Source organism: Macaca mulatta, chromosome 2 (assembly GCF_049350105.2).
Source record: "Macaca mulatta isolate MMU2019108-1 chromosome 2, T2T-MMU8v2.0, whole genome shotgun sequence".
In the NCBI taxonomy this organism is placed as follows: Eukaryota; Metazoa; Chordata; class Mammalia; order Primates; family Cercopithecidae; genus Macaca; species Macaca mulatta.
This window is the reverse complement of record NC_133407.1, coordinates 28,627,214-28,645,513: the sequence shown is the minus strand read 5'-3', so window position 1 is coordinate 28,645,513 and position 18,300 is coordinate 28,627,214. Positions and strand designations below refer to the sequence as shown.

The 18,300-nt window shown below is 40.2% G+C and overlaps 1 protein-coding gene across 1 annotated transcript in view; it reads right to left on the bottom strand.

Moving 5' to 3' along the window:
- Window positions 1-17,941, bottom strand: part of EFHB (EF-hand domain family member B) — a 59,657-nt gene extending 41,716 nt beyond the window's left edge. The window contains exons 1-4 of the mRNA XM_001088383.5: window positions 17,054-17,941; window positions 2,652-2,714; window positions 1,983-2,126; window positions 418-598 (exon numbers count right to left, since the gene is read on the bottom strand). Of these exons, the coding sequence (XP_001088383.4) occupies window positions 418-598; window positions 1,983-2,126; window positions 2,652-2,714; window positions 17,054-17,779 (1,114 nt within the window). The 5' untranslated portion in view covers window positions 17,780-17,941. The remainder of the gene's footprint in view (window positions 1-417; window positions 599-1,982; window positions 2,127-2,651; window positions 2,715-17,053) is intronic.
- Between the last annotated feature and the right edge of the window lie 359 nt (window positions 17,942-18,300).

Below are 18,300 nucleotides of genomic sequence, written 5' to 3'. Positions count from 1 at the left end.
AGGCTGGAGTGCAGTGGCCGGATCTCAGCTCACTGCAAGCTCTGCCTCCCGGGTTTTTACGCCATTCTCCTGCCTCAGCCTCCCGAGTAGCCGGGACTACAGGCGCCCGCCACCTCGCCCGGCTAGTTTTTTGTATTTTTTAGTAGAGACGGGGTTTCACCGTGTTAGCCAGGATGGTCTCGAACTCCTGACCTCGTGATCCGCCCGTCTCGGCCTCCCAAAGTGCTGGGATTACAGGCTTGAGCCACCGCGCCCGGCCCTGAGAATAACTTTCTTGCTACAATCCCATCTTTCCTTCTTGAGTCATTGTTTACACCATCACCAAACATCATACAAATAAGATATGAGATCAAATTTTCCAAAGAAACTTATTTTACCAGCCCCTTCCCACCCCTTTTTTTTTTTTTTTTTTACTACCTCTGATGATTGCTGTCCCAAATGTCGTATTGATTGTGTCCATTCCTTTAGGTAATCCTGGTGCTTGATCATGAGATTTTCCTAATGGTGCTCGTCGATTGCTAAGATATATAGATTCTTTTTTATCTTTAATTTTCTGTTGAAATGTGGTAATAGGCTGTGGGTTTATCAATGTGTTTGCCTAAAAGAAATCATACAATGCACAAATACATCAACAAAAATAGTACAAATCTGAAAATGGAAACCCTAATCAACAGCTAGGGAGAGGAGACTGTACGATTGTGGGAAAACATTTCATTATCATCACTGGCTTTGCTCACCTTCAAATGAACTGTCGGAATTGGCTATAAAGTTTAAACATGCCTAGAAGAACTTTCTAATGAGTTAAAAGGTTTCAGTGATACTAAAAGGTTTACGATGATAGCTTCCAGGTTACTCGACTCAAATATTTAAGACAAGTGATGCCAGGTGCAGTGGCTCACGCCTGTTATCCCAGCACTTTGGGAGGCTGAGGAGGGCGGATCACCTGAGGTCAGGAGTTTGAGACCACCAGCCTGGCCAACATGGTGAAACTCCGTATCTACTAAAAATAAAAAAATAAAAAATCAGTCAGGTGTGGTGGCACGCGCCTGTAGTCCCAGCTACTGAGGAGTCTGAGGCAGGAAAATCACTTGAGCCCGGGAAGTGGAGGTTACAGTGAGCCAAGATCACACCACTGCACTCCAGCCTGGGCAACAGAGTGAGACTCAGTCCCAAAGAAAAAAAAAGAAAGAAAGAAAAGTGCAAATGAAAAGCACAAGAACCACTTGACTTCCAAAAGTTCTCTTCAGATACAGAGATCAGGTCTTCTGAATCTAGAGTGTCCATTCAATCAGTAGCAGATAACAAACATTTTGACTCCACCTCTACTCAATGTCCATATAAGTATTCCATAGGGCCTCTAGGCAAGGGGATGGAGTCTCAGTCTGTTGCCCAGGCTGGATTGCAGTGGCATGATCTCGGCTCACAGCAATCTTCGCCTCCTGGCTTCAAGCGATTCTCCTGCCTCAGCCTCCCAAGTAGCTGGGATTACAGGTGCCAGCTACCATGCCCCAGGTATTTTTTTTTTTTTTAACTTTTAGTAGAGACAGGACTTCGTCATGTTGGCCAGGCTGGTCTCAAATTCCTGATCTTAGGTGATCCTCCTGCCTCAGCCTCCCAAAGTGCTGGGATACAGGCATGAGCCACCACACCCCGCCAAGGCAGTGTTCTTTATTGTCTAACAAAGCCTGACAGCATTTCTCTTCATTGTGAGAAAATGGAATGCAACTAGGCTTTTATCATTTGAGAGGAGAAGAGATAGTTTTTGGCTTAAACTATTAATTTCTTCACACCGCCTTGGCTGCTGCTGCTTGGATTTTTTCTACTGCTCAAGATAAAGGCTTTTGGAAGATAGATTGAGAAAAGGCTAGTAAAAAATATGGGTGGGAAGGAGATTGGAACTCATGAATTTCACTAATACCTGATTTGTGCATTTTCACCTTGGTAAATTAATAATGTACAAGGAAAAAAAGAAAATAAGTTACCGGTATTGAAATTTTAGATCTAATTCCATGTGTCAAATACGGTGCAATTTGGGGATCATTTGCTCTTCCATAAAATACTCTTTCTACTCCAGCAGGTGGATATCTGAAGTTGAAATACTTTTTTGACGCAGGTGGAGTAATTAGCTACAAAGAGTGAGGCAAGAAAATAGTAGTAAGTACAGTTTCTAAAAATATTAACAGGACTAATCTATACCAATCAATCAACAACCTTAAGTGTATGTATGTAGTAAGCACATTTGGAACTACAGCCCCAAATAATGAACATCCCACTAAAACATATTTAATTATTAATGGAAGTAAACATTTTTTTCCATGACACAGATCCTGAGAACATGTGCCCTAAACAACTTATTTTAAATGTTGCATTTAGAAAACAACCAGGAAGTATCCAGGTTACAAAGTATACCATTATTCCCACTGAAATAAATTGAATCTCCTGTAATTGAATCCCTGTAGAGCTAGAAACTGGAAGCCTGGGATTTTCACTTTCTTGGACAAAATCAATAGAAGGCCTCAAAATACAGTAAAGAATCCAAATTGGCCACATTAAATGTATACCACTTTCATAAGGAACGTTGAGTTGCCTATTTCTTAATGTTCACACACAAGGTAAAAATAGAAACATAAAGGTATATTGAAAGTGCTCACCCTGGGAAGTTTTTCAGTCACGCAGCTTGCAACTCTGTAACCAACTGGAATAACTTTTCCTGCCTTTGGGAGAAAAAAATGGGTTGATCATTGTCAGGGTGGAAGAGGAGCATTTGGAAGAATGAAATTTATTTCAAACTTGTCCTATGCCTCTGATGCTACAAAGTTACTTTTGACTAACATAAAAAAGGAAGAACCGATAGTAAATATAAAGCAATCTTCACACGTAACAAACATTAAATGCTATGCATATATTATAAACATTTATAAAATTGTAAGCATATATTTTTACAGCACTAACATTGTTAGTGATTCATCCAGTTACAGGAATTCTGTGATGTGTTGAGGAATTCAGCTTTCGGAACAATCTTCTTATAGATCACAGGTTAATTATTCATTGTCCTGTATAACAGTGAAATAGAAGTATGATCTTTGGGAGGCCAAGAAGGGAGGGTTTCTCAAGGCCAGGAGTTCAAGGCTACAGTGAGCTATGATCACATCACTGCACTCCATCCTTGGCAATGGAGTGAGACCTTGCCTCTGAAAATAAATAAATAAATAAATAAATAAAATTTAAAACTAAGAGAAAAAAACTAACTTCCCATAGTGTTCTGGGTATCTGGAAAGGGGGGGGGAGAGAGAGAGAGAGAGAGAACAAACAGACAAAAGCAGAGAAATTGAGAATGGAGTGGAGTGGATGGATGAATGAGTAGATGTGCGTGAACATATGAATGAATACATATGGGTAGGTGAAGTTTGTTATTATGTGAAGTGTTGAGTGTGGAATTCCTTTTAGTAAGAGAGTCATTAGGGTTTAAGAGACTATCTTGCTGACATCTCTAGGTATAAAAGAGGAAGCCCACAGACATAGCCAGGCAGAAAACTGAATTGCTTTGTTAAAAAAAAAAAGGGGGGGAGAAAATATGATCTTTGTAGTCTAACGTTTTGATATGAATTATTAGACTCCAGTTTGAAAGGGAGGGGCAAAACAACTTCTGATTAGATATACCAAGAAGGAAAAATCAAGGAGATGACAAATAAATTCAGAAGGTGTGTGGAGTCGAAGGTCTAGCAACAGGGTGAGAGGCTGGAGGGCGCCAAGATGGCAAATAAGACAGTGAGAAGTAGCCCAGTCTTAATGCTGTATCTTCAGTAAATTCTACCCACGCAATTACATTATGTGAGAAGAACTTTGTGTAAAAAAAGAAAGGAACTGTGTTCTAACCTGGGCAAAAGCAAGACTGAGAAGATGGAGAAGAGATATAGTGAGATTTTTTAAAATTCAGTTGGAAGTTATAAGAAATCTCACAGATACCAGGGAATACTGTCTCTCTTGCTATACTTAGGATAGGAACTCAAGTCATTTTAAAAAATATGAAGGCTGCCAGGCAAGGTGGCTCACACCTGTAAACCCAGCACTTTGGGAGGCCAAAGGTGGGTGGATCATTTGGGGATCAGGAGTTCAAGACCAGCCTGGCCAACATGGTGAAACCCCGTCCCTTCTAAAACTACAAAAATTAGGCAGGCATGGTGGCATGTACCTGTAATCCCAGCTACTCGGGAAGCTGAGGCAGGAGAATTGCTTGAACCCAGGAGGCAGAGGTTGCAGTGACCCAAGGTCATGCCATTGCACTTCAGCCTGGGTGACAAGAGCAAAACTCCATCTCAAAAAAGAAAAATGAAATTATGAAGGAGATCAGAATATGCCACCCAAAAATATGCCACTTTTGCATGTGGATTATTTTGAGCTGAAGGCAGTTGAGAATCAACAGATACAGGAAAAGTTCAACACTTAGAAAAAGGTGTGGTAAAGCTATGAAAATAGAAAGATTGGTTGAAAGTTTGTATTCAGGGCAATTGGATCCCCAGTTCTTCTCCATCCTATGTTATCCTTGTCTTCACACAAGCTCTCAACCCCTCTTGCCAAACTGTGGATTTGTTTTCATAAAGTGGTTTTGTAGCCAGAAACATCAAGCCAAGGTAAAGTAGCGGGACATTAATAAAGTATACTTTCTGTAATGCATTTCCTCTAGCTTCCTCTCCCACTGGGCCCTGGAAAGCAAGCAGCCAGGAGTCAAGCCAGCCCTCTAGCCCGTGGGCAGTGCATAGGAAAGTCAGTAGGGCATCAATGAATATAAATAGAGATTTGGAAGCCAGCCAGCTTGGGTTCAAATATCTGCCAATAAATAAGCTGTGTCACCCTATTACTCAGCCTCAATTTGCTCACAATGGAGATGGTGATAACAGTACCAACCTCATAGAGATTACTGTGAGAATTAAATGAGTTAATACATATAAAATGCTTAGAACAGTGTCCACACACGCTGTGTGCTATGTAAGTTTCAACTATTATTACCATTATCAATATTCTCTGGAAAATCTGAATAACCTAGAGGGAAAAAAAATTAGTATTGGGGACTCACCCAAAATAAAAGCTGCCTCATCACTTGATCACCTTATAACAATGCCCCAGCCGGATGCGGTGGCTCACGCCTGTAATCCCAGCACTTTGGGAGGCAAAGGCGGGCAGATCACGAGGTCAGGAGTTCAAGAGCAGCCTGACCAACATGATGAAACCCCGTTGCTACAAAAAAAATACAAAAATTAGCCAGGCATGGTGGCACATGCCTGTAGTCCCAGCTACTCAGGAGGCCAAGGCAGGAGACTCACTGGAACCCAGGAAGCGGAGGCTGAGTGAGCCGAGATCGTGCCACTGCACTCCAGCCTGAGCAACAAGAGCAAAACCTTATCTCAAAAAAAAAAAAAAAAAAAAAGCCCCAGGGTAAACAAGCCATGCAACACACATACAGCTACTAATTTGTTCTGTTTTGTTTTGTTTTTGAGACAGGGTCTGATTCGGTCGTCTAGGCTGGAGTGCAGTAGTGCAGATCTCAGCTCACTACAATCTCTGCCTTTCAACATCGGCTCAGTACAACTTCCACCATCCTCCCGCATCAGCCTCCCTAGTAACTGGGACTACAAGTGCGGGCCACCATGCCTAGCTAATTTTTGTAAATTTTTTTTGTAGAGACGAGTTTTTGTCATGTTGCCCAGGCTGGTCTCAAACTTCTGAGCTCAAGTGATATGCCCACCTTGGCCTCCCAAAGTGGTGGAATTACAGGCGTAAGCCACCATGCCCAGCCTGCTTAATGTTTTAATATGAGTTATTAGACTCCAATTTGAAAGGGAGGGGCAAAACAAGCTAATAAAAAACAAACACAAACATAGAGGGAATAGGAAAACGTAAACAAACAAAAGAGATTACCTGACAGATATAATAAGATGTTGCATTTATTGCATTCATAAAACAAGATTAGAAATTTTAAAAGACAACCTGAGAAGAAATAACTTTTTAGAATTTAAACACGATAATCTAAATAAAATTTCTACTTTTCACCTATTGTTTTAATAGGTACTGATGAGCTAGGCGTGGTGGCCCATGCCTATCATCCCAACACTTTGCGGGGCTCCAGCTCCACTGCTGGAGCCCAGGGTTCAAGACCAGCCTGGGCAACAAAGTGAGACCCTTTTCTCTTAAAAAAAAAAAAAAAACTAATGATGATTCTTTCCTAAATTGTTATTATTATGATGGCTGCCAAATGAAGACTTTCTAACTGTAGCATTCTTTCTACATTTATTAATTGCATTATACTTATACTGCAAGGAAGTTTTCTTTCTCTTTTTTTTTTTTTTTTTTGAGACAGAGTCTTGCTCTGTTGCCTAGGCTGGATTGCCCAGGCTGGAGTGCAGTGGTATGATCTCGGCTCACCATAACCTCTGCCTCCCAGGTTCAAGCCATTCTCCTGCCTCAACCTCCCGAGTAGCTGGGACTACAGGCACATGCCACCATGCCCGGATAATTTTTGTATTTTTAGTAGAGACAGGGTTTCACTACGTTGGCCAGGCTGGTCTCGAACTCCTGACCTTGTGATCCTCCCATCTCGACCTCCCAAAGTGCTGGGATTACAGGCATAAACCACCACGCCAGGCCTTTTCTCACTATTTATTCACACATGTATGTATTTACATCCCTATGTACTCATGGATTTCTATTTTATTCAAAGGCAATTTTATTCAATACTCAATGTACATCAGTTTGGGCTAGGGGAAGACTCATCACATTTGTTTCTTCAAATTTGTTTTATATCTGCACGATTCTTTAGGATTCTTCTCACTTTTTTGCTCACAAAGATGTTCCATGTTCATATCGTACTAGCCTGTGCAAGTCTTAGAGTCAGCCATTTCTCCAAGGAGCTTAATTTATTTTCATAGAGAATAGTATTAAGAAATAAAGATCTGGATTTTGGTGTGCTCATTGCTACTAGAGAAATACTGCTTCTAAGCTCTCTTAAATAGAGTTAGGAAACATATGAATAGACAAACACTCCCATACACTTGCATGTATATCGATCCTATAATATCCTGTCTAGTTAAATGCATGTAGTTAGAATCCATGGACATAGATATATAGATATATCATAAATGTATATGAATACTTCTTATCACAATCCAACACAACAATTCATTCTATTCTTCTCCTTTCCATATTTGTAACCCTTTTCTCCGTCGGTGAGAAAAGGGTTATTGTCCTAAATAACCCTGGCATTATTGTCCTAAATATTTTTACTTATCTGCTTAGGCTTTCTGTCTGTAACCCAACTCCCAACTGCAACAACCATCTCCTTGCTCAGCTGCCTCTTTGTTCAGTCCCTAACCACACCAGAGACACCTTGCTTGGCCACCTCCTCAGTCAACCCCCAGTGTTACAGCCTTTAATGGCCAAGTACCTCTTTCATTTCTCATACAAGTGAGTCCCAAGATTCAAGTCAACTCAGGAAGGTTGATATAAGACCATTTTCAGCTGCTCAGGACCCACAGACCCATAATCATCACACCACCTTCCACTCTTCAAATTTAATGTAGGTTAGCATAATGGTTACAGCTCTCCCACTTGCCCTTGGTCAAGATCCCTCTGTTTTGCCCAGAGAGATCCCCAATTCTAAACATCTCAGAGAGAATTAGGAGTGATGGTACCCATTCCCTTTCTGCCCAGAAGACATTGAATCCATTATGCAAATAAAAACACCCAATTCCCAGAATTCTGCAGAGATTAGCTTTGCAAATGCATACAAAATAAATCTTTGTACCTGGTATTTTCTCCACTACCAGGGCCTGCATAACTAGGAAGGTCCCACAAGATTTATTAATGGGGGGCACCTTTCCCTCCACCTATTCCCAAAATAGCTGTCAGGTTCTACCAGTACAGAACAGGAAAAAGCAAGGCACCCCTTTGCATGACATTTACCATATTAAAACGTCATTTGTCTATTGGTCTCCAGTCTCTAGACTCTAAGCTCCTTGAATGCAAGTGCTATGTAATTTTTCATCTATGTAGCCCCAGCGTTTGTTTGTGTGTGGGTTTTTGGGTTTTTTTATTTTTTATTTTTTATTTTTATTTTTGAGATGGAGTTTCACTCTTGTTGCCCAGGCTGGAGTGCAATGGCACGATCTCAGCTCACCACAACCTCCACTTCCCGGGCTCAAGCGATTCACTCACCTCAGCCTCCTGAGTAGCTGGGATTACAGGCCCTGTCACCACACCCGGCTAATTTTGTATTTTTAGTAGAGGTGGGGTTTCTCTATTTTGGTCAGGTTGGTCTCGAACTCCCAACCTCAGGTGATCCGCCCGCCTCGGCCTCCCAAAGTGCTGGGATTACAGGCATGAGCCACCCACCGGGCCTTGTTTTTGTTTTTTAAGTAGGATCTCACTCTGTCAACCAGGCTGGAGTGAAGTGATACTATCACGGTTCACTGCAGCCTCAATCTCCCATGGCACTACGCTATCGTGGACACTGTAATTTTTGTAAACTTGCCCTTGAAGCTCTCTTCCCTTCTTCCTCTTTCTATTCCAGGGCTCAATATCATTTACCAATGCACTTTGTATGCTTCAGATGTTTTGTCTTAATAACTCCAGGTTTCTGCCATAGTCAGTGCATTGATGGAAATCAACGGACAGTCTTGGGATATCTTAGAAAATGACCATTGTAGAGATTTTGATCTCTGATAGTGTTTTTCAAAAGTCAAGTGCTCTTTCAAGGGCTACCAGGCCTCCACACAGAGGACCTCCTTTCACAAGAATCTTTTTGATTAAGGACACACCAGAAATCTCTCCTTAAGCCAGTATTTCTTGGAAACTTTTCCTTGCTGCACTGGTTCCATATCCACGACTGCTTTAATAGAAGAACTTGCCTGATGGGTCTCATAAATCCATCAGAGCAAACCTTCACCCGCAACTAAACACCAACTTTGGGCAGTAACTTCAAACCACAGGATGAGTATTCCTAAAATGAGGTGTATCTACTTTTCCTTGCTCAAAACTGGAAAGCTCTCTCATTAAAATAAGCTCTTCCAGTTCCCTGAATGCACCTGATGCAAAGTGATTATCCTCAAGGATTGATCTTGCAGGTTATTCACAATGGGGATTTTCATCTAAACTCTCCTCACAGCCATGCTTGACACTGGGTTTCAACCTCACCCAAATGCACTTCCTTCCTACTCTGAGACTCAGGGGCATCAAATACTTTACCATCCCATCCCCTGGTCAGGATGTTAGGGATTTCCTTCCCTTCCTTTTTCAGCTGTTTGAGTTTAACCAAGCTTACAAGAAGTAGATAATACTATAAATAAATACTGTAGTATATATAAATAAATAACTGTAGTGTATATGCTGTATATATATAGTATATAGTATATATAGTATACAATATTATATAGTATTATATAGTATATACTATATATTATTATTTTATTTAATATTTATCTAATTTAATATTTTATTAAATATTTATTTAATATAATTATTATATAGTATATACTATATAATTTATTATATAGTATTATATAGTATATACTTTATAATATATACTATATACCATAATACTACATATATACTATATGATACTGTATATAATACTATAATATAGTATATAGTATAAATATAGTACATACTAAATATAGTATATACTATATATAGTACTATATTATTTACTATATAGTAGCTAATACTATAAATAACATACAAAGAAAGCATAAAGACAGTTGGAAAGATGAGAAGCTTCTCAATTCTTTTTATACACTAGCATTACCCTAATACCAAACACAAAAAGAAAAAATACTGTCTGAATTTACAGAGAACCACAAATACAAAAATCCTAGTGAAACACTGGCAAGTCAAATCCAGGGATATATTATGAACATAATATATCAAAACAAGTAGGGCTTAGGCCAAAAATATGAAGATGGTTTACCCTTAGAAAATGAACTATTTTTTCTGAGGGCTCTGTTCTGTTCCATTGGTCTATATCTCTGTTTTGGTACCAGTACCATGCTGTTTTGGTAACTGTAGCCTTGCAGTATAGTTTGAAGTCAGGTAGCATGATGCCTCCAGCTTTGTTCTTTTGGCCTAGGATTGTCTTGGCAATGCGGGGTCTTTTTTGGTTCCATATGAACTTTAAAGCAGTTTTTTCCAATTCTGTGAAGAAAGTCATTGGTAGCTTAATGGGGATGGCATTGAATCTATAAATTACCTTGGGCAGTATGGCCATTTTCACAATATTGATTCTTCCTATTCATGAGCATGGTATGTTCTTCCATTTGTTTGTGTCCTCTTTTATTTTACTGAGCAGTGGTTTGTAGTTCTCCTTGAAGAGGTCCTTTACCTCCCTGTAAGTTGTATTCCTAGGTATTTTATTCTCTTTGAAGCTATTGTGAATGGGAGTTCGTTCATGATTTGGCTCTCTGTTACTGCTGTATAAGAATGTTTGTGATTTTTGCACATTGATTTTCTATCCTGAGACTTTGCTGAAGTTGCTTATCAGCTTAAGAAGATTTTGGACTGAGACAATGGGGTTTTCTAAATATGCAATCATGTCATCTGCAAACAGGGACAATTTGACTTCTTCTTTTCCTAACTGAATACTCTTGATTTCTTTCTCTTGCCTGATTGCCCTAGCCAGAACTTCCAACACTATGTTGAATAGGAGTGGTGAGAGAGGGCATCCCTGTCTTGTGCCAGTTTTCAAATACCACACATCTATAGCCATCTGATCTTTGACAAACCTGACAGAAACAAGAAATGAGGAAAGGATTCCCTATTTAATAAATGGTGCTGGGAAAATTGGCTAGCCATAAGTAGAAAGCTGAAACTGGATCCTTTCCTTACTCCTTATATGAAAATTAATTCAAGATGGATTAGAGACTTAAATGTTAGACCTAAAACCATAAAAACCCTAGAAGAAAACTTAGGTAATACCATTCAGGACATAGGCATGGGCAAGGACTTCATGTCTAAAACACCAAAAGCAACGGCAACAAAAGCCAAAATTGACAAATGGGATCTAATTAAACTAAAGAGCTTCTGCACAGCAAAAGAAACTACCATCAGAGTGAACAGGCAACCTACAGAATGGGAGAAAATTTTTGCAATCTACTCATCTGACAAAGGGCTAATATCCAGAACCTATAAAGAACTCAATCAAATTTACAAGAAAAACAAACAACCCACCCCATCAAAAAATGGGCAAAGGATATGAACAGACACTTCTCAAAAGAAGATATTTATGCAGCCGACACATGAAAAAATGCTCATCATCACTGGCCATCAGAGAAATGCAAATCAAAACCACAATGAGATACCATCTCACACCAGTTAGAATGGCGATCATTAAAAAAATCAGGAAACAACAGGTGCTGGAGAGGATGTGGAGAAACAGGAACATTTTTACACTGTTGGTGGGACTGTAAACCAGTTCAACCATTGTGGAAAACAGTGTGGCGATTCCTCAAGGATCTAGAACTAGAAATACCATTTGACCCAGCCATGCCATTACTGGGGATATACCCAAAGGATTATAAGTCATGCTGCTATAAAGACACATGCACACGTATTTTTATTGCAGCACTATTCACAATAGCAAAGACTTGGAATCAACCCAAATATCCATCAGTGACAGACTGGATTAAGAAAATGTGACACATATACCCCATGGAATACTATGCAGCCATAAAAAAGGATGAGTTCGTGTCCTTTGTAGGGACATAGATGTAGCTGGAAACCATCATTCTCAGCAAACTATCACAAGAACAGAAAACCAAATACCACATGTTCTCACTCACAGGTGGGAATTGAACAATGAGATTACTTGGACACAGGAAGGGGAACATCACACACCGAGTCCTATTGTGGGGAGGGGGGCGGGGGGAGGGATAGCATTAGGAGATATACCTAATGTAAATGACGAGTTAATGGGTGCAGCACACCAACATGGCACATGTATACAGATGTAACAAACCTGCATGTTGTGCACATGTACCCTAGAACTTAAAGTATAATTAAAAAAAAAAAAGAAAATGAACTATTTTAATTCAGAAAAATATAATATTTCAATAAACACGGGGAAAGCTTTTCACAGATTGTTTAGTCCTGAATTTTAAACTTTCTTAGCAAACTGGAAATGGATACAAGCATTCTTAACTTTAAACATCAGAAATCTCCCACAAAATCATAGGTAATAGTGAAACATTAGAATCATTCCCATTAAAATCAGAAACGAGACCTTGTTGTTGTTATTGTTGTTGTTTTGTTTGTTTGTTTGAGACGGAGTCTCGCTCTGTCGCCCAGGCCAGTGGTGCGATCTTGGCTCACTGCAACCTCCACCACCCAGGCTCAAGTGATTCTCCTGCCTCAGCCTCCCAGGTAGCTGGGATTACAGGCGCCTGCCACCACACCCAGCTAATTCTTGCATTTTTTAGTAGAGACAGAGTTTTGCCATGTTGGCCAGGCTGGTCTCAAACTCCTGACCTCAGATGATCCACCTGCCTTGGCCTCCCAAAGTGCTGGGATTTCAGGGGTAAGCCACCATGCCCAGCCAAAAGACCTTGTTTTTAATACTGTATTTTTTTTTAAATCATAGCCAATGCAATGAGGTAGGAAATAGAGACAGATGAAAGGTATAGATACCAAAGAGAAAAGGAAAAAGTGTCAATATGATTGTCTACCTAAAATATCCATATACAAGCAAAATAGTCATAAACAAACAAAGGAAATAATGATAAGCAATTATGACTAATAAGAGTTCAGCAAGGTGACCACATGCAAGGACAACAAAAACAATAAAAACAAACATATGAAGCAATTTCCAATCTAATTATAAGTCAAAGAAACGTAAATTAAAACAATGCCTAACAAATCATTATGATTTTTAAAATTTATTTCTACAATCTTTTAGGAAGAGATTTGGCAATAGAAACTAGAAAAAGATCCATGCTTTTGCCTTCTGCTGAAACTCTTTCCTTAAGAAAATATTCCAACACATATAAAAAGACTTTTTTTTTTTTAACTTTTTTTTTTTTTTTTGAGAGACAAGGTGTCACTATGTTGCCCAGGTTGAACTCAAACTCCTGGACTCAAGCAGTCCTCCCACCTCAGCCTCACAAAATGCTGGGATTACAGACATGAGCCACCATGCCTGGCTGACAAACTGTTTTGTAGAAAATTCTGGAAAAATTAAAAATAAATGCCCAAAAATAGGGGGAAAGAGTTAACTAAAGAATTGGCTTGACCAGGTGCAGTGGCTCATGCCTAAAATCCCTGCACTTTGGAAGGCTGAGGTGGGTGGATCACAAAGTCAGGAGTTCAAGACCAGCCTGGCCCATATGATGAAACCCCGTCCATCTCTACTAAAAATACAAAAAAATTAGCTGGGCGTGGGGGCAGACACCTATAATTCCAGCTACTCAGGAGGCTGAGGCAGGAGAATTGCTTGAACCCAGGAGGCAGAGGTTGCAGTGAGCTGAGATGGTGCCACTGCACTCCAGCATGGGTGACAGCGCGAGACTCTGTCTCAACAACAACAAAAAAGAATTGGCTTAAATATTTTTTATCATTAAAAGATCTTTTTGAAGTCTTTGTAGTAATAGTGAAATCTTATAAATAACAAATGAAAAATCAAAACAAATTTTACACTCGATATAACAACTACATAAAAGTGCATTTGGATAAAAGTGTCATAAGAAGTATAGAGTAATTAAGAACTCAGGCTCTCAAATAGGAATTTGAGACTTCAAATTCCACCACTTTTTAGCTATATGACTTTAGCCGAATTACCTAAATTTGCTTCCATTTCCTTACCTGTAAAATAGGATTTAGTAATAGTAGATACCTCACAGGTTGCAATAAGGGCAAACGAATTAATACCTGCAAAGGTCTATGAATAGCCATATTAATATAGTGAGCCACCAATAAATATTAATAATCATGAAACAGTAAAGTGCTAATAGGCATTGTGTTGAGGTGATAAGATTATAGGCATTTTCATCCCTGTTTTCTAAATTTTCTATAATGTCATTATTCTTGTGTTATAATCAAAATAAATATTTTAACATCTTAAAAATTATTTTTAAATGAAGCCTTGTTTCTAATGAAGTTAGATTCCCTCCTCTTGCCTATAATCCTAATTCCATTCCCTTCCACTCATCTAGAATCTGGTTCCACCCATTCTCTTCCTTTGTGTTATCTCAAACTCCTCCACTGATTCACTAAATAATAAGATTCCTAAGTGGAATATTTACTCTTTCTCTTTCTGCCATATTTCTTAAGGGAAAAAAATTTCATGATAGCTTTCTCTGATTCTAATAACCCATTTGCTCTTCAGTACATTATAATCTGAATTCTTTTTCTATTATGTCATTCTAACAATGTTGGTAATTTCTTAATGTCCAAAGTTAATCAATCTTATTTTTACTTTGTGTTTGGAGACAGGCTCTCATTTTGTCACCCAGACTGGAATGCAGTGGCGCGATCATAGCTCACTGGAACCTTGAACTCCCAGGCTCAAATGATCTTCGCACCTCTCCCAAGTAGCTGGGACTACAGGCACACACTACCACACTGGGCTAATTTTTCTTTTTTGTATAGGCAGAGTCTTGCTATGTTGCCCAGGCTGATGACAAACTCCTGGCCTCGAGAAATCCTCTTGCCTGCTGGGTGTGGTGGCTCATGCCTGTAATCCCAGCACTTTGGGAGGCCAAGGTGGGCTGGACACTTGAGGTCAGGAGTAGGGGACCAGCATGGCCAACATGGCGAAACCCCTTCTCAATTGAAAATACAAAACTTAAATTTAAAAAAAAAAAAAAAAAAGAAGAAAAAAAAAATTAGCCGGGTGTGGTGGCATGCTCCCAGAATTCCAGCTACTGGGAGGCTGAGGCACAAGAATCACTTAAGCCCAGGGAGCCGAGTTTGCAGCGAGCTGAGATCGCACCACTGCACTCTAGCCTGGGTGATGGAGTGAGACTCTGTCTCAAAAAAAAACAAAAAACTAAAAACCTCCTGCCTCAGCCTCCCAAAGTGCTGGGATTACAGGTAGTGCCACTGCACAAGGCCCATCAGAGATGATTTAACACTGCTGGTCAATCTCTCCTCAACACTCTCTTTCTTGTCCTATCACATTTAGAAAGGAAGGTATGAGAAGTGGGAGGAAGCAGAGGTTTTAGAATTGCCTGTGCTGGAAACTGGAAGCTGGTGTCTGCATGTGTGTGAGATCAGATCAGATCAGATCAGAAGCTATAAACTGCAGAACCAATCCAGAAATGGGAACAGGTGTGGTCAAGTAAAGTGGCTGAGAAAATCCAAAGAGGAAATCAGAAAGCAATGTGAGACACAGAAAAAAAGAACATTCTGAGTCTGAAGGGGAAAAGTCTTCAAACCCAGACAAAATTCTATGGAAGCCCTGTGACCTCTTCAGTTGAGTTTTATTCTCAAATTTCGGTGTGTGGAATATTTTATTCACATTATATCTTAAGGACACTTTCTTATGTTCCTCAATACCAGTGTCTCAGACTTACCTTTTTCTTTTCTGACTGGTCTTTCTCCCATTTAATCATCCAGGCTTCCTTCTATTTATCAAACGTGTATTTATTGACTGACCACCATAAGCCAGGTATTGTGGTATGACATGAAGGTAAACAATAAACAAGATACAATCTTTGCCCTCAAGAACTCACCTTATTGACATCTTTTTCACTGATTACCTCTTGTCAATGTTTCCCAAGATTCTTGCCTTGACTTTCTTCTCCCATTCACACCCACAGGGCATCAATTGTTTCATATTACCAAGTGTCTCCCTGGCTTCTTCACCTGTTATCTCATACTGAAGATAGCCAACACTGGACATTCATTTGCCACCAAACCCAAAGAGATCATTATCAACACAGAAACTCCTGAGTCATCCATGAACCTTCCCAAACTCACCACATAGATCCACAACCGAATGGCAATTTTTTTAAATATCATCTAAAAACCTCTCAAAAGTGCAGTCTCCTTTCTATTCTTTCTAACTCTACATTAATTCCAGTCCATCAGAACTTTGGAATGTTCTTCTAACTACCTACTTGTCATTCAGTAGCTTCCCCTTCCCGTTCATCATAACTACTGATATCAGAATTATCTTTCTAAAAGCCAAATTTTATTTATTTCTACCCTCATTAAGATCCACCATTGATACTGTATCCATATGTTTTATCCCTACACTCTGGGCCTTTAGATGTCTTCTACATATTTCTTCTTCATCTTCATCTCTCAACACTCTGCTGGCTGAATAGAACTGTTCATGCCTCTCAAACATAGGAAACATTGGTCGTGCTCTGTACCTTTTTATGCCTAAAATGCTCTAACCTCATTCTTTCTTCAAATACTGACACCTTTCAATGTTAGCTCAAATATTACTTTTCCTATTAAGCCTTTCCCATCTCCTCTAAACAGAATTGTGCAATCTTTACACTGAGCTCTGTATTCAGAGTGTACTTCTATAAAGGAAGAATAGTGTGATTTTTATTCATTTAGATAACCGTATACTATTCCTTTAGTTATCTGTCTCCATTACTGGAGTGAGCCTAAACCTAGAAGTAGGGATCATGTACTTTTCATTTTATTTTGTCCTGTACCTGGCACAATGGCCACCACAAGTCTTTGCTGAAAGAACAAATAACTCACAGACTAAACAATGAATGGAAAAAGAAAAGTGTGAATATTAGGACACAGCATGTGTCTTCATGTATCTCAATATGTGAGAGACTTGAGGAAAATGAAATGAAGGTTAAAGGAGAAAAGAGAAAGAAATCAGAACAAACCACTGGTGTGCACAGAAAACAAAGCTGACATCTAGGAAGGGAGGCAGAGAATCAGAAATCTAAGTAACATCTGCAAGGAGTCCAGTGGAGCAAGAAATTTACGAATCTCATGAAATCTTCGTAATTTGTCTCTTCAAAACAAGTTTCATCACTTTATCATCTCAATAAAGACATAGCTATACACAGTTTAGTTCCTAGGGAAAGTAGAAAAAACTTACACTTGGCCAGCAAGGTGTTCGATCAAAAAATTTCCCAGAGTATATGGGTCTGATGCGATCTGGAGGTTCCACTCCTGATTCAATGTTTCCAGCCTCCTTTCTCTCTTCAGGTTGTTGGGCAAACTGGCATTGGGGAGGTTCTATCACCAAGCCCATTTGGGGCTCTGTATTCTTAGTCTCATCTGGCTCCTCGGCTTGGGTTAGTCCAATGTCCACCTCCACAGGAGGCTTAATCTCTGTGCCGGGTTTCATTACAACACAGGTAGACTCTTTTTCCATTTCCTGTCTTGGTTCCATATCCAAAACAGGCTTTCCCACTAACTGCTCTACCCTTTCAGAGCCACTAGCCAAAGGAGCTCTGCTGCTCCCTACAGCCTGTGGACTTCCACACACCCTGCCCAAAGGAGGCTGTATTATCCGTCCATGGGTATATCTTGCAAGAAGACTTTCATTTTCTAACCCCATTCTTCCTGGCAACAGAGAAGGTTTTGTTCCCTCTGTGGCTGAGGCACTGTCGACTCCTAAACTTCCCCTCTGCATGAGAGTCTTAGAAATATTCTGTCTTTCTGATCCCATTTCAAGCCCCTTACTCAATGGAAATTTTGTTTCTGGTGATGCCATCCTTCCCTCACACTTATTACTAACCACAGGGCTCTCCCCGCATCGGGAATCTTCTTTTCCTAATCCCACTCTGATCCCCAACTCCATGGGAAATTTTGTTCCCATGATGACCCTCCTGTCTCCTAAATCATCCTTCCCTTCGTTGGGGTGTCCAATCTCCACGTTCAGGGACGATTTCTCCCCACTTTCATTTCTCCAAGAGCACTCATCTCTACGGGAAAACTGTACCTGGCTCGAGGGACGTTTCCAAACCCTTGAGGAACCCCGCTCTCAGGAAAGAGCACAACCTCACTCGTACTTCCTGCCCACTGCTTCTTGCCTGCCTCTTAACACCTAGCTGAGTTCACCGAGGAAAAGATGGAGTCTGTTTATCCGGTTACCTGGGAAACAGGGGCGGGACTTGGCGCTCAAGTCCTCCTTGGACAGATCTCCGCACATCTCTCATTTCTCTCTCTCTCTCTCTCTCCCCCCTTTTCTCTCTCTCTCCCCCCTCTCCTCTCCCCTCTCCCTCTCTCCCACTCTCCTCTCCCCTCCCCCCCTTTCTGTCTCTCTCTTGCCTTTCCTCTCTCCCTTCTCCCCCTCTCCTATCCCTCCTCCTCCCCTCTATCCCTGCTTCCTCTTTTTCT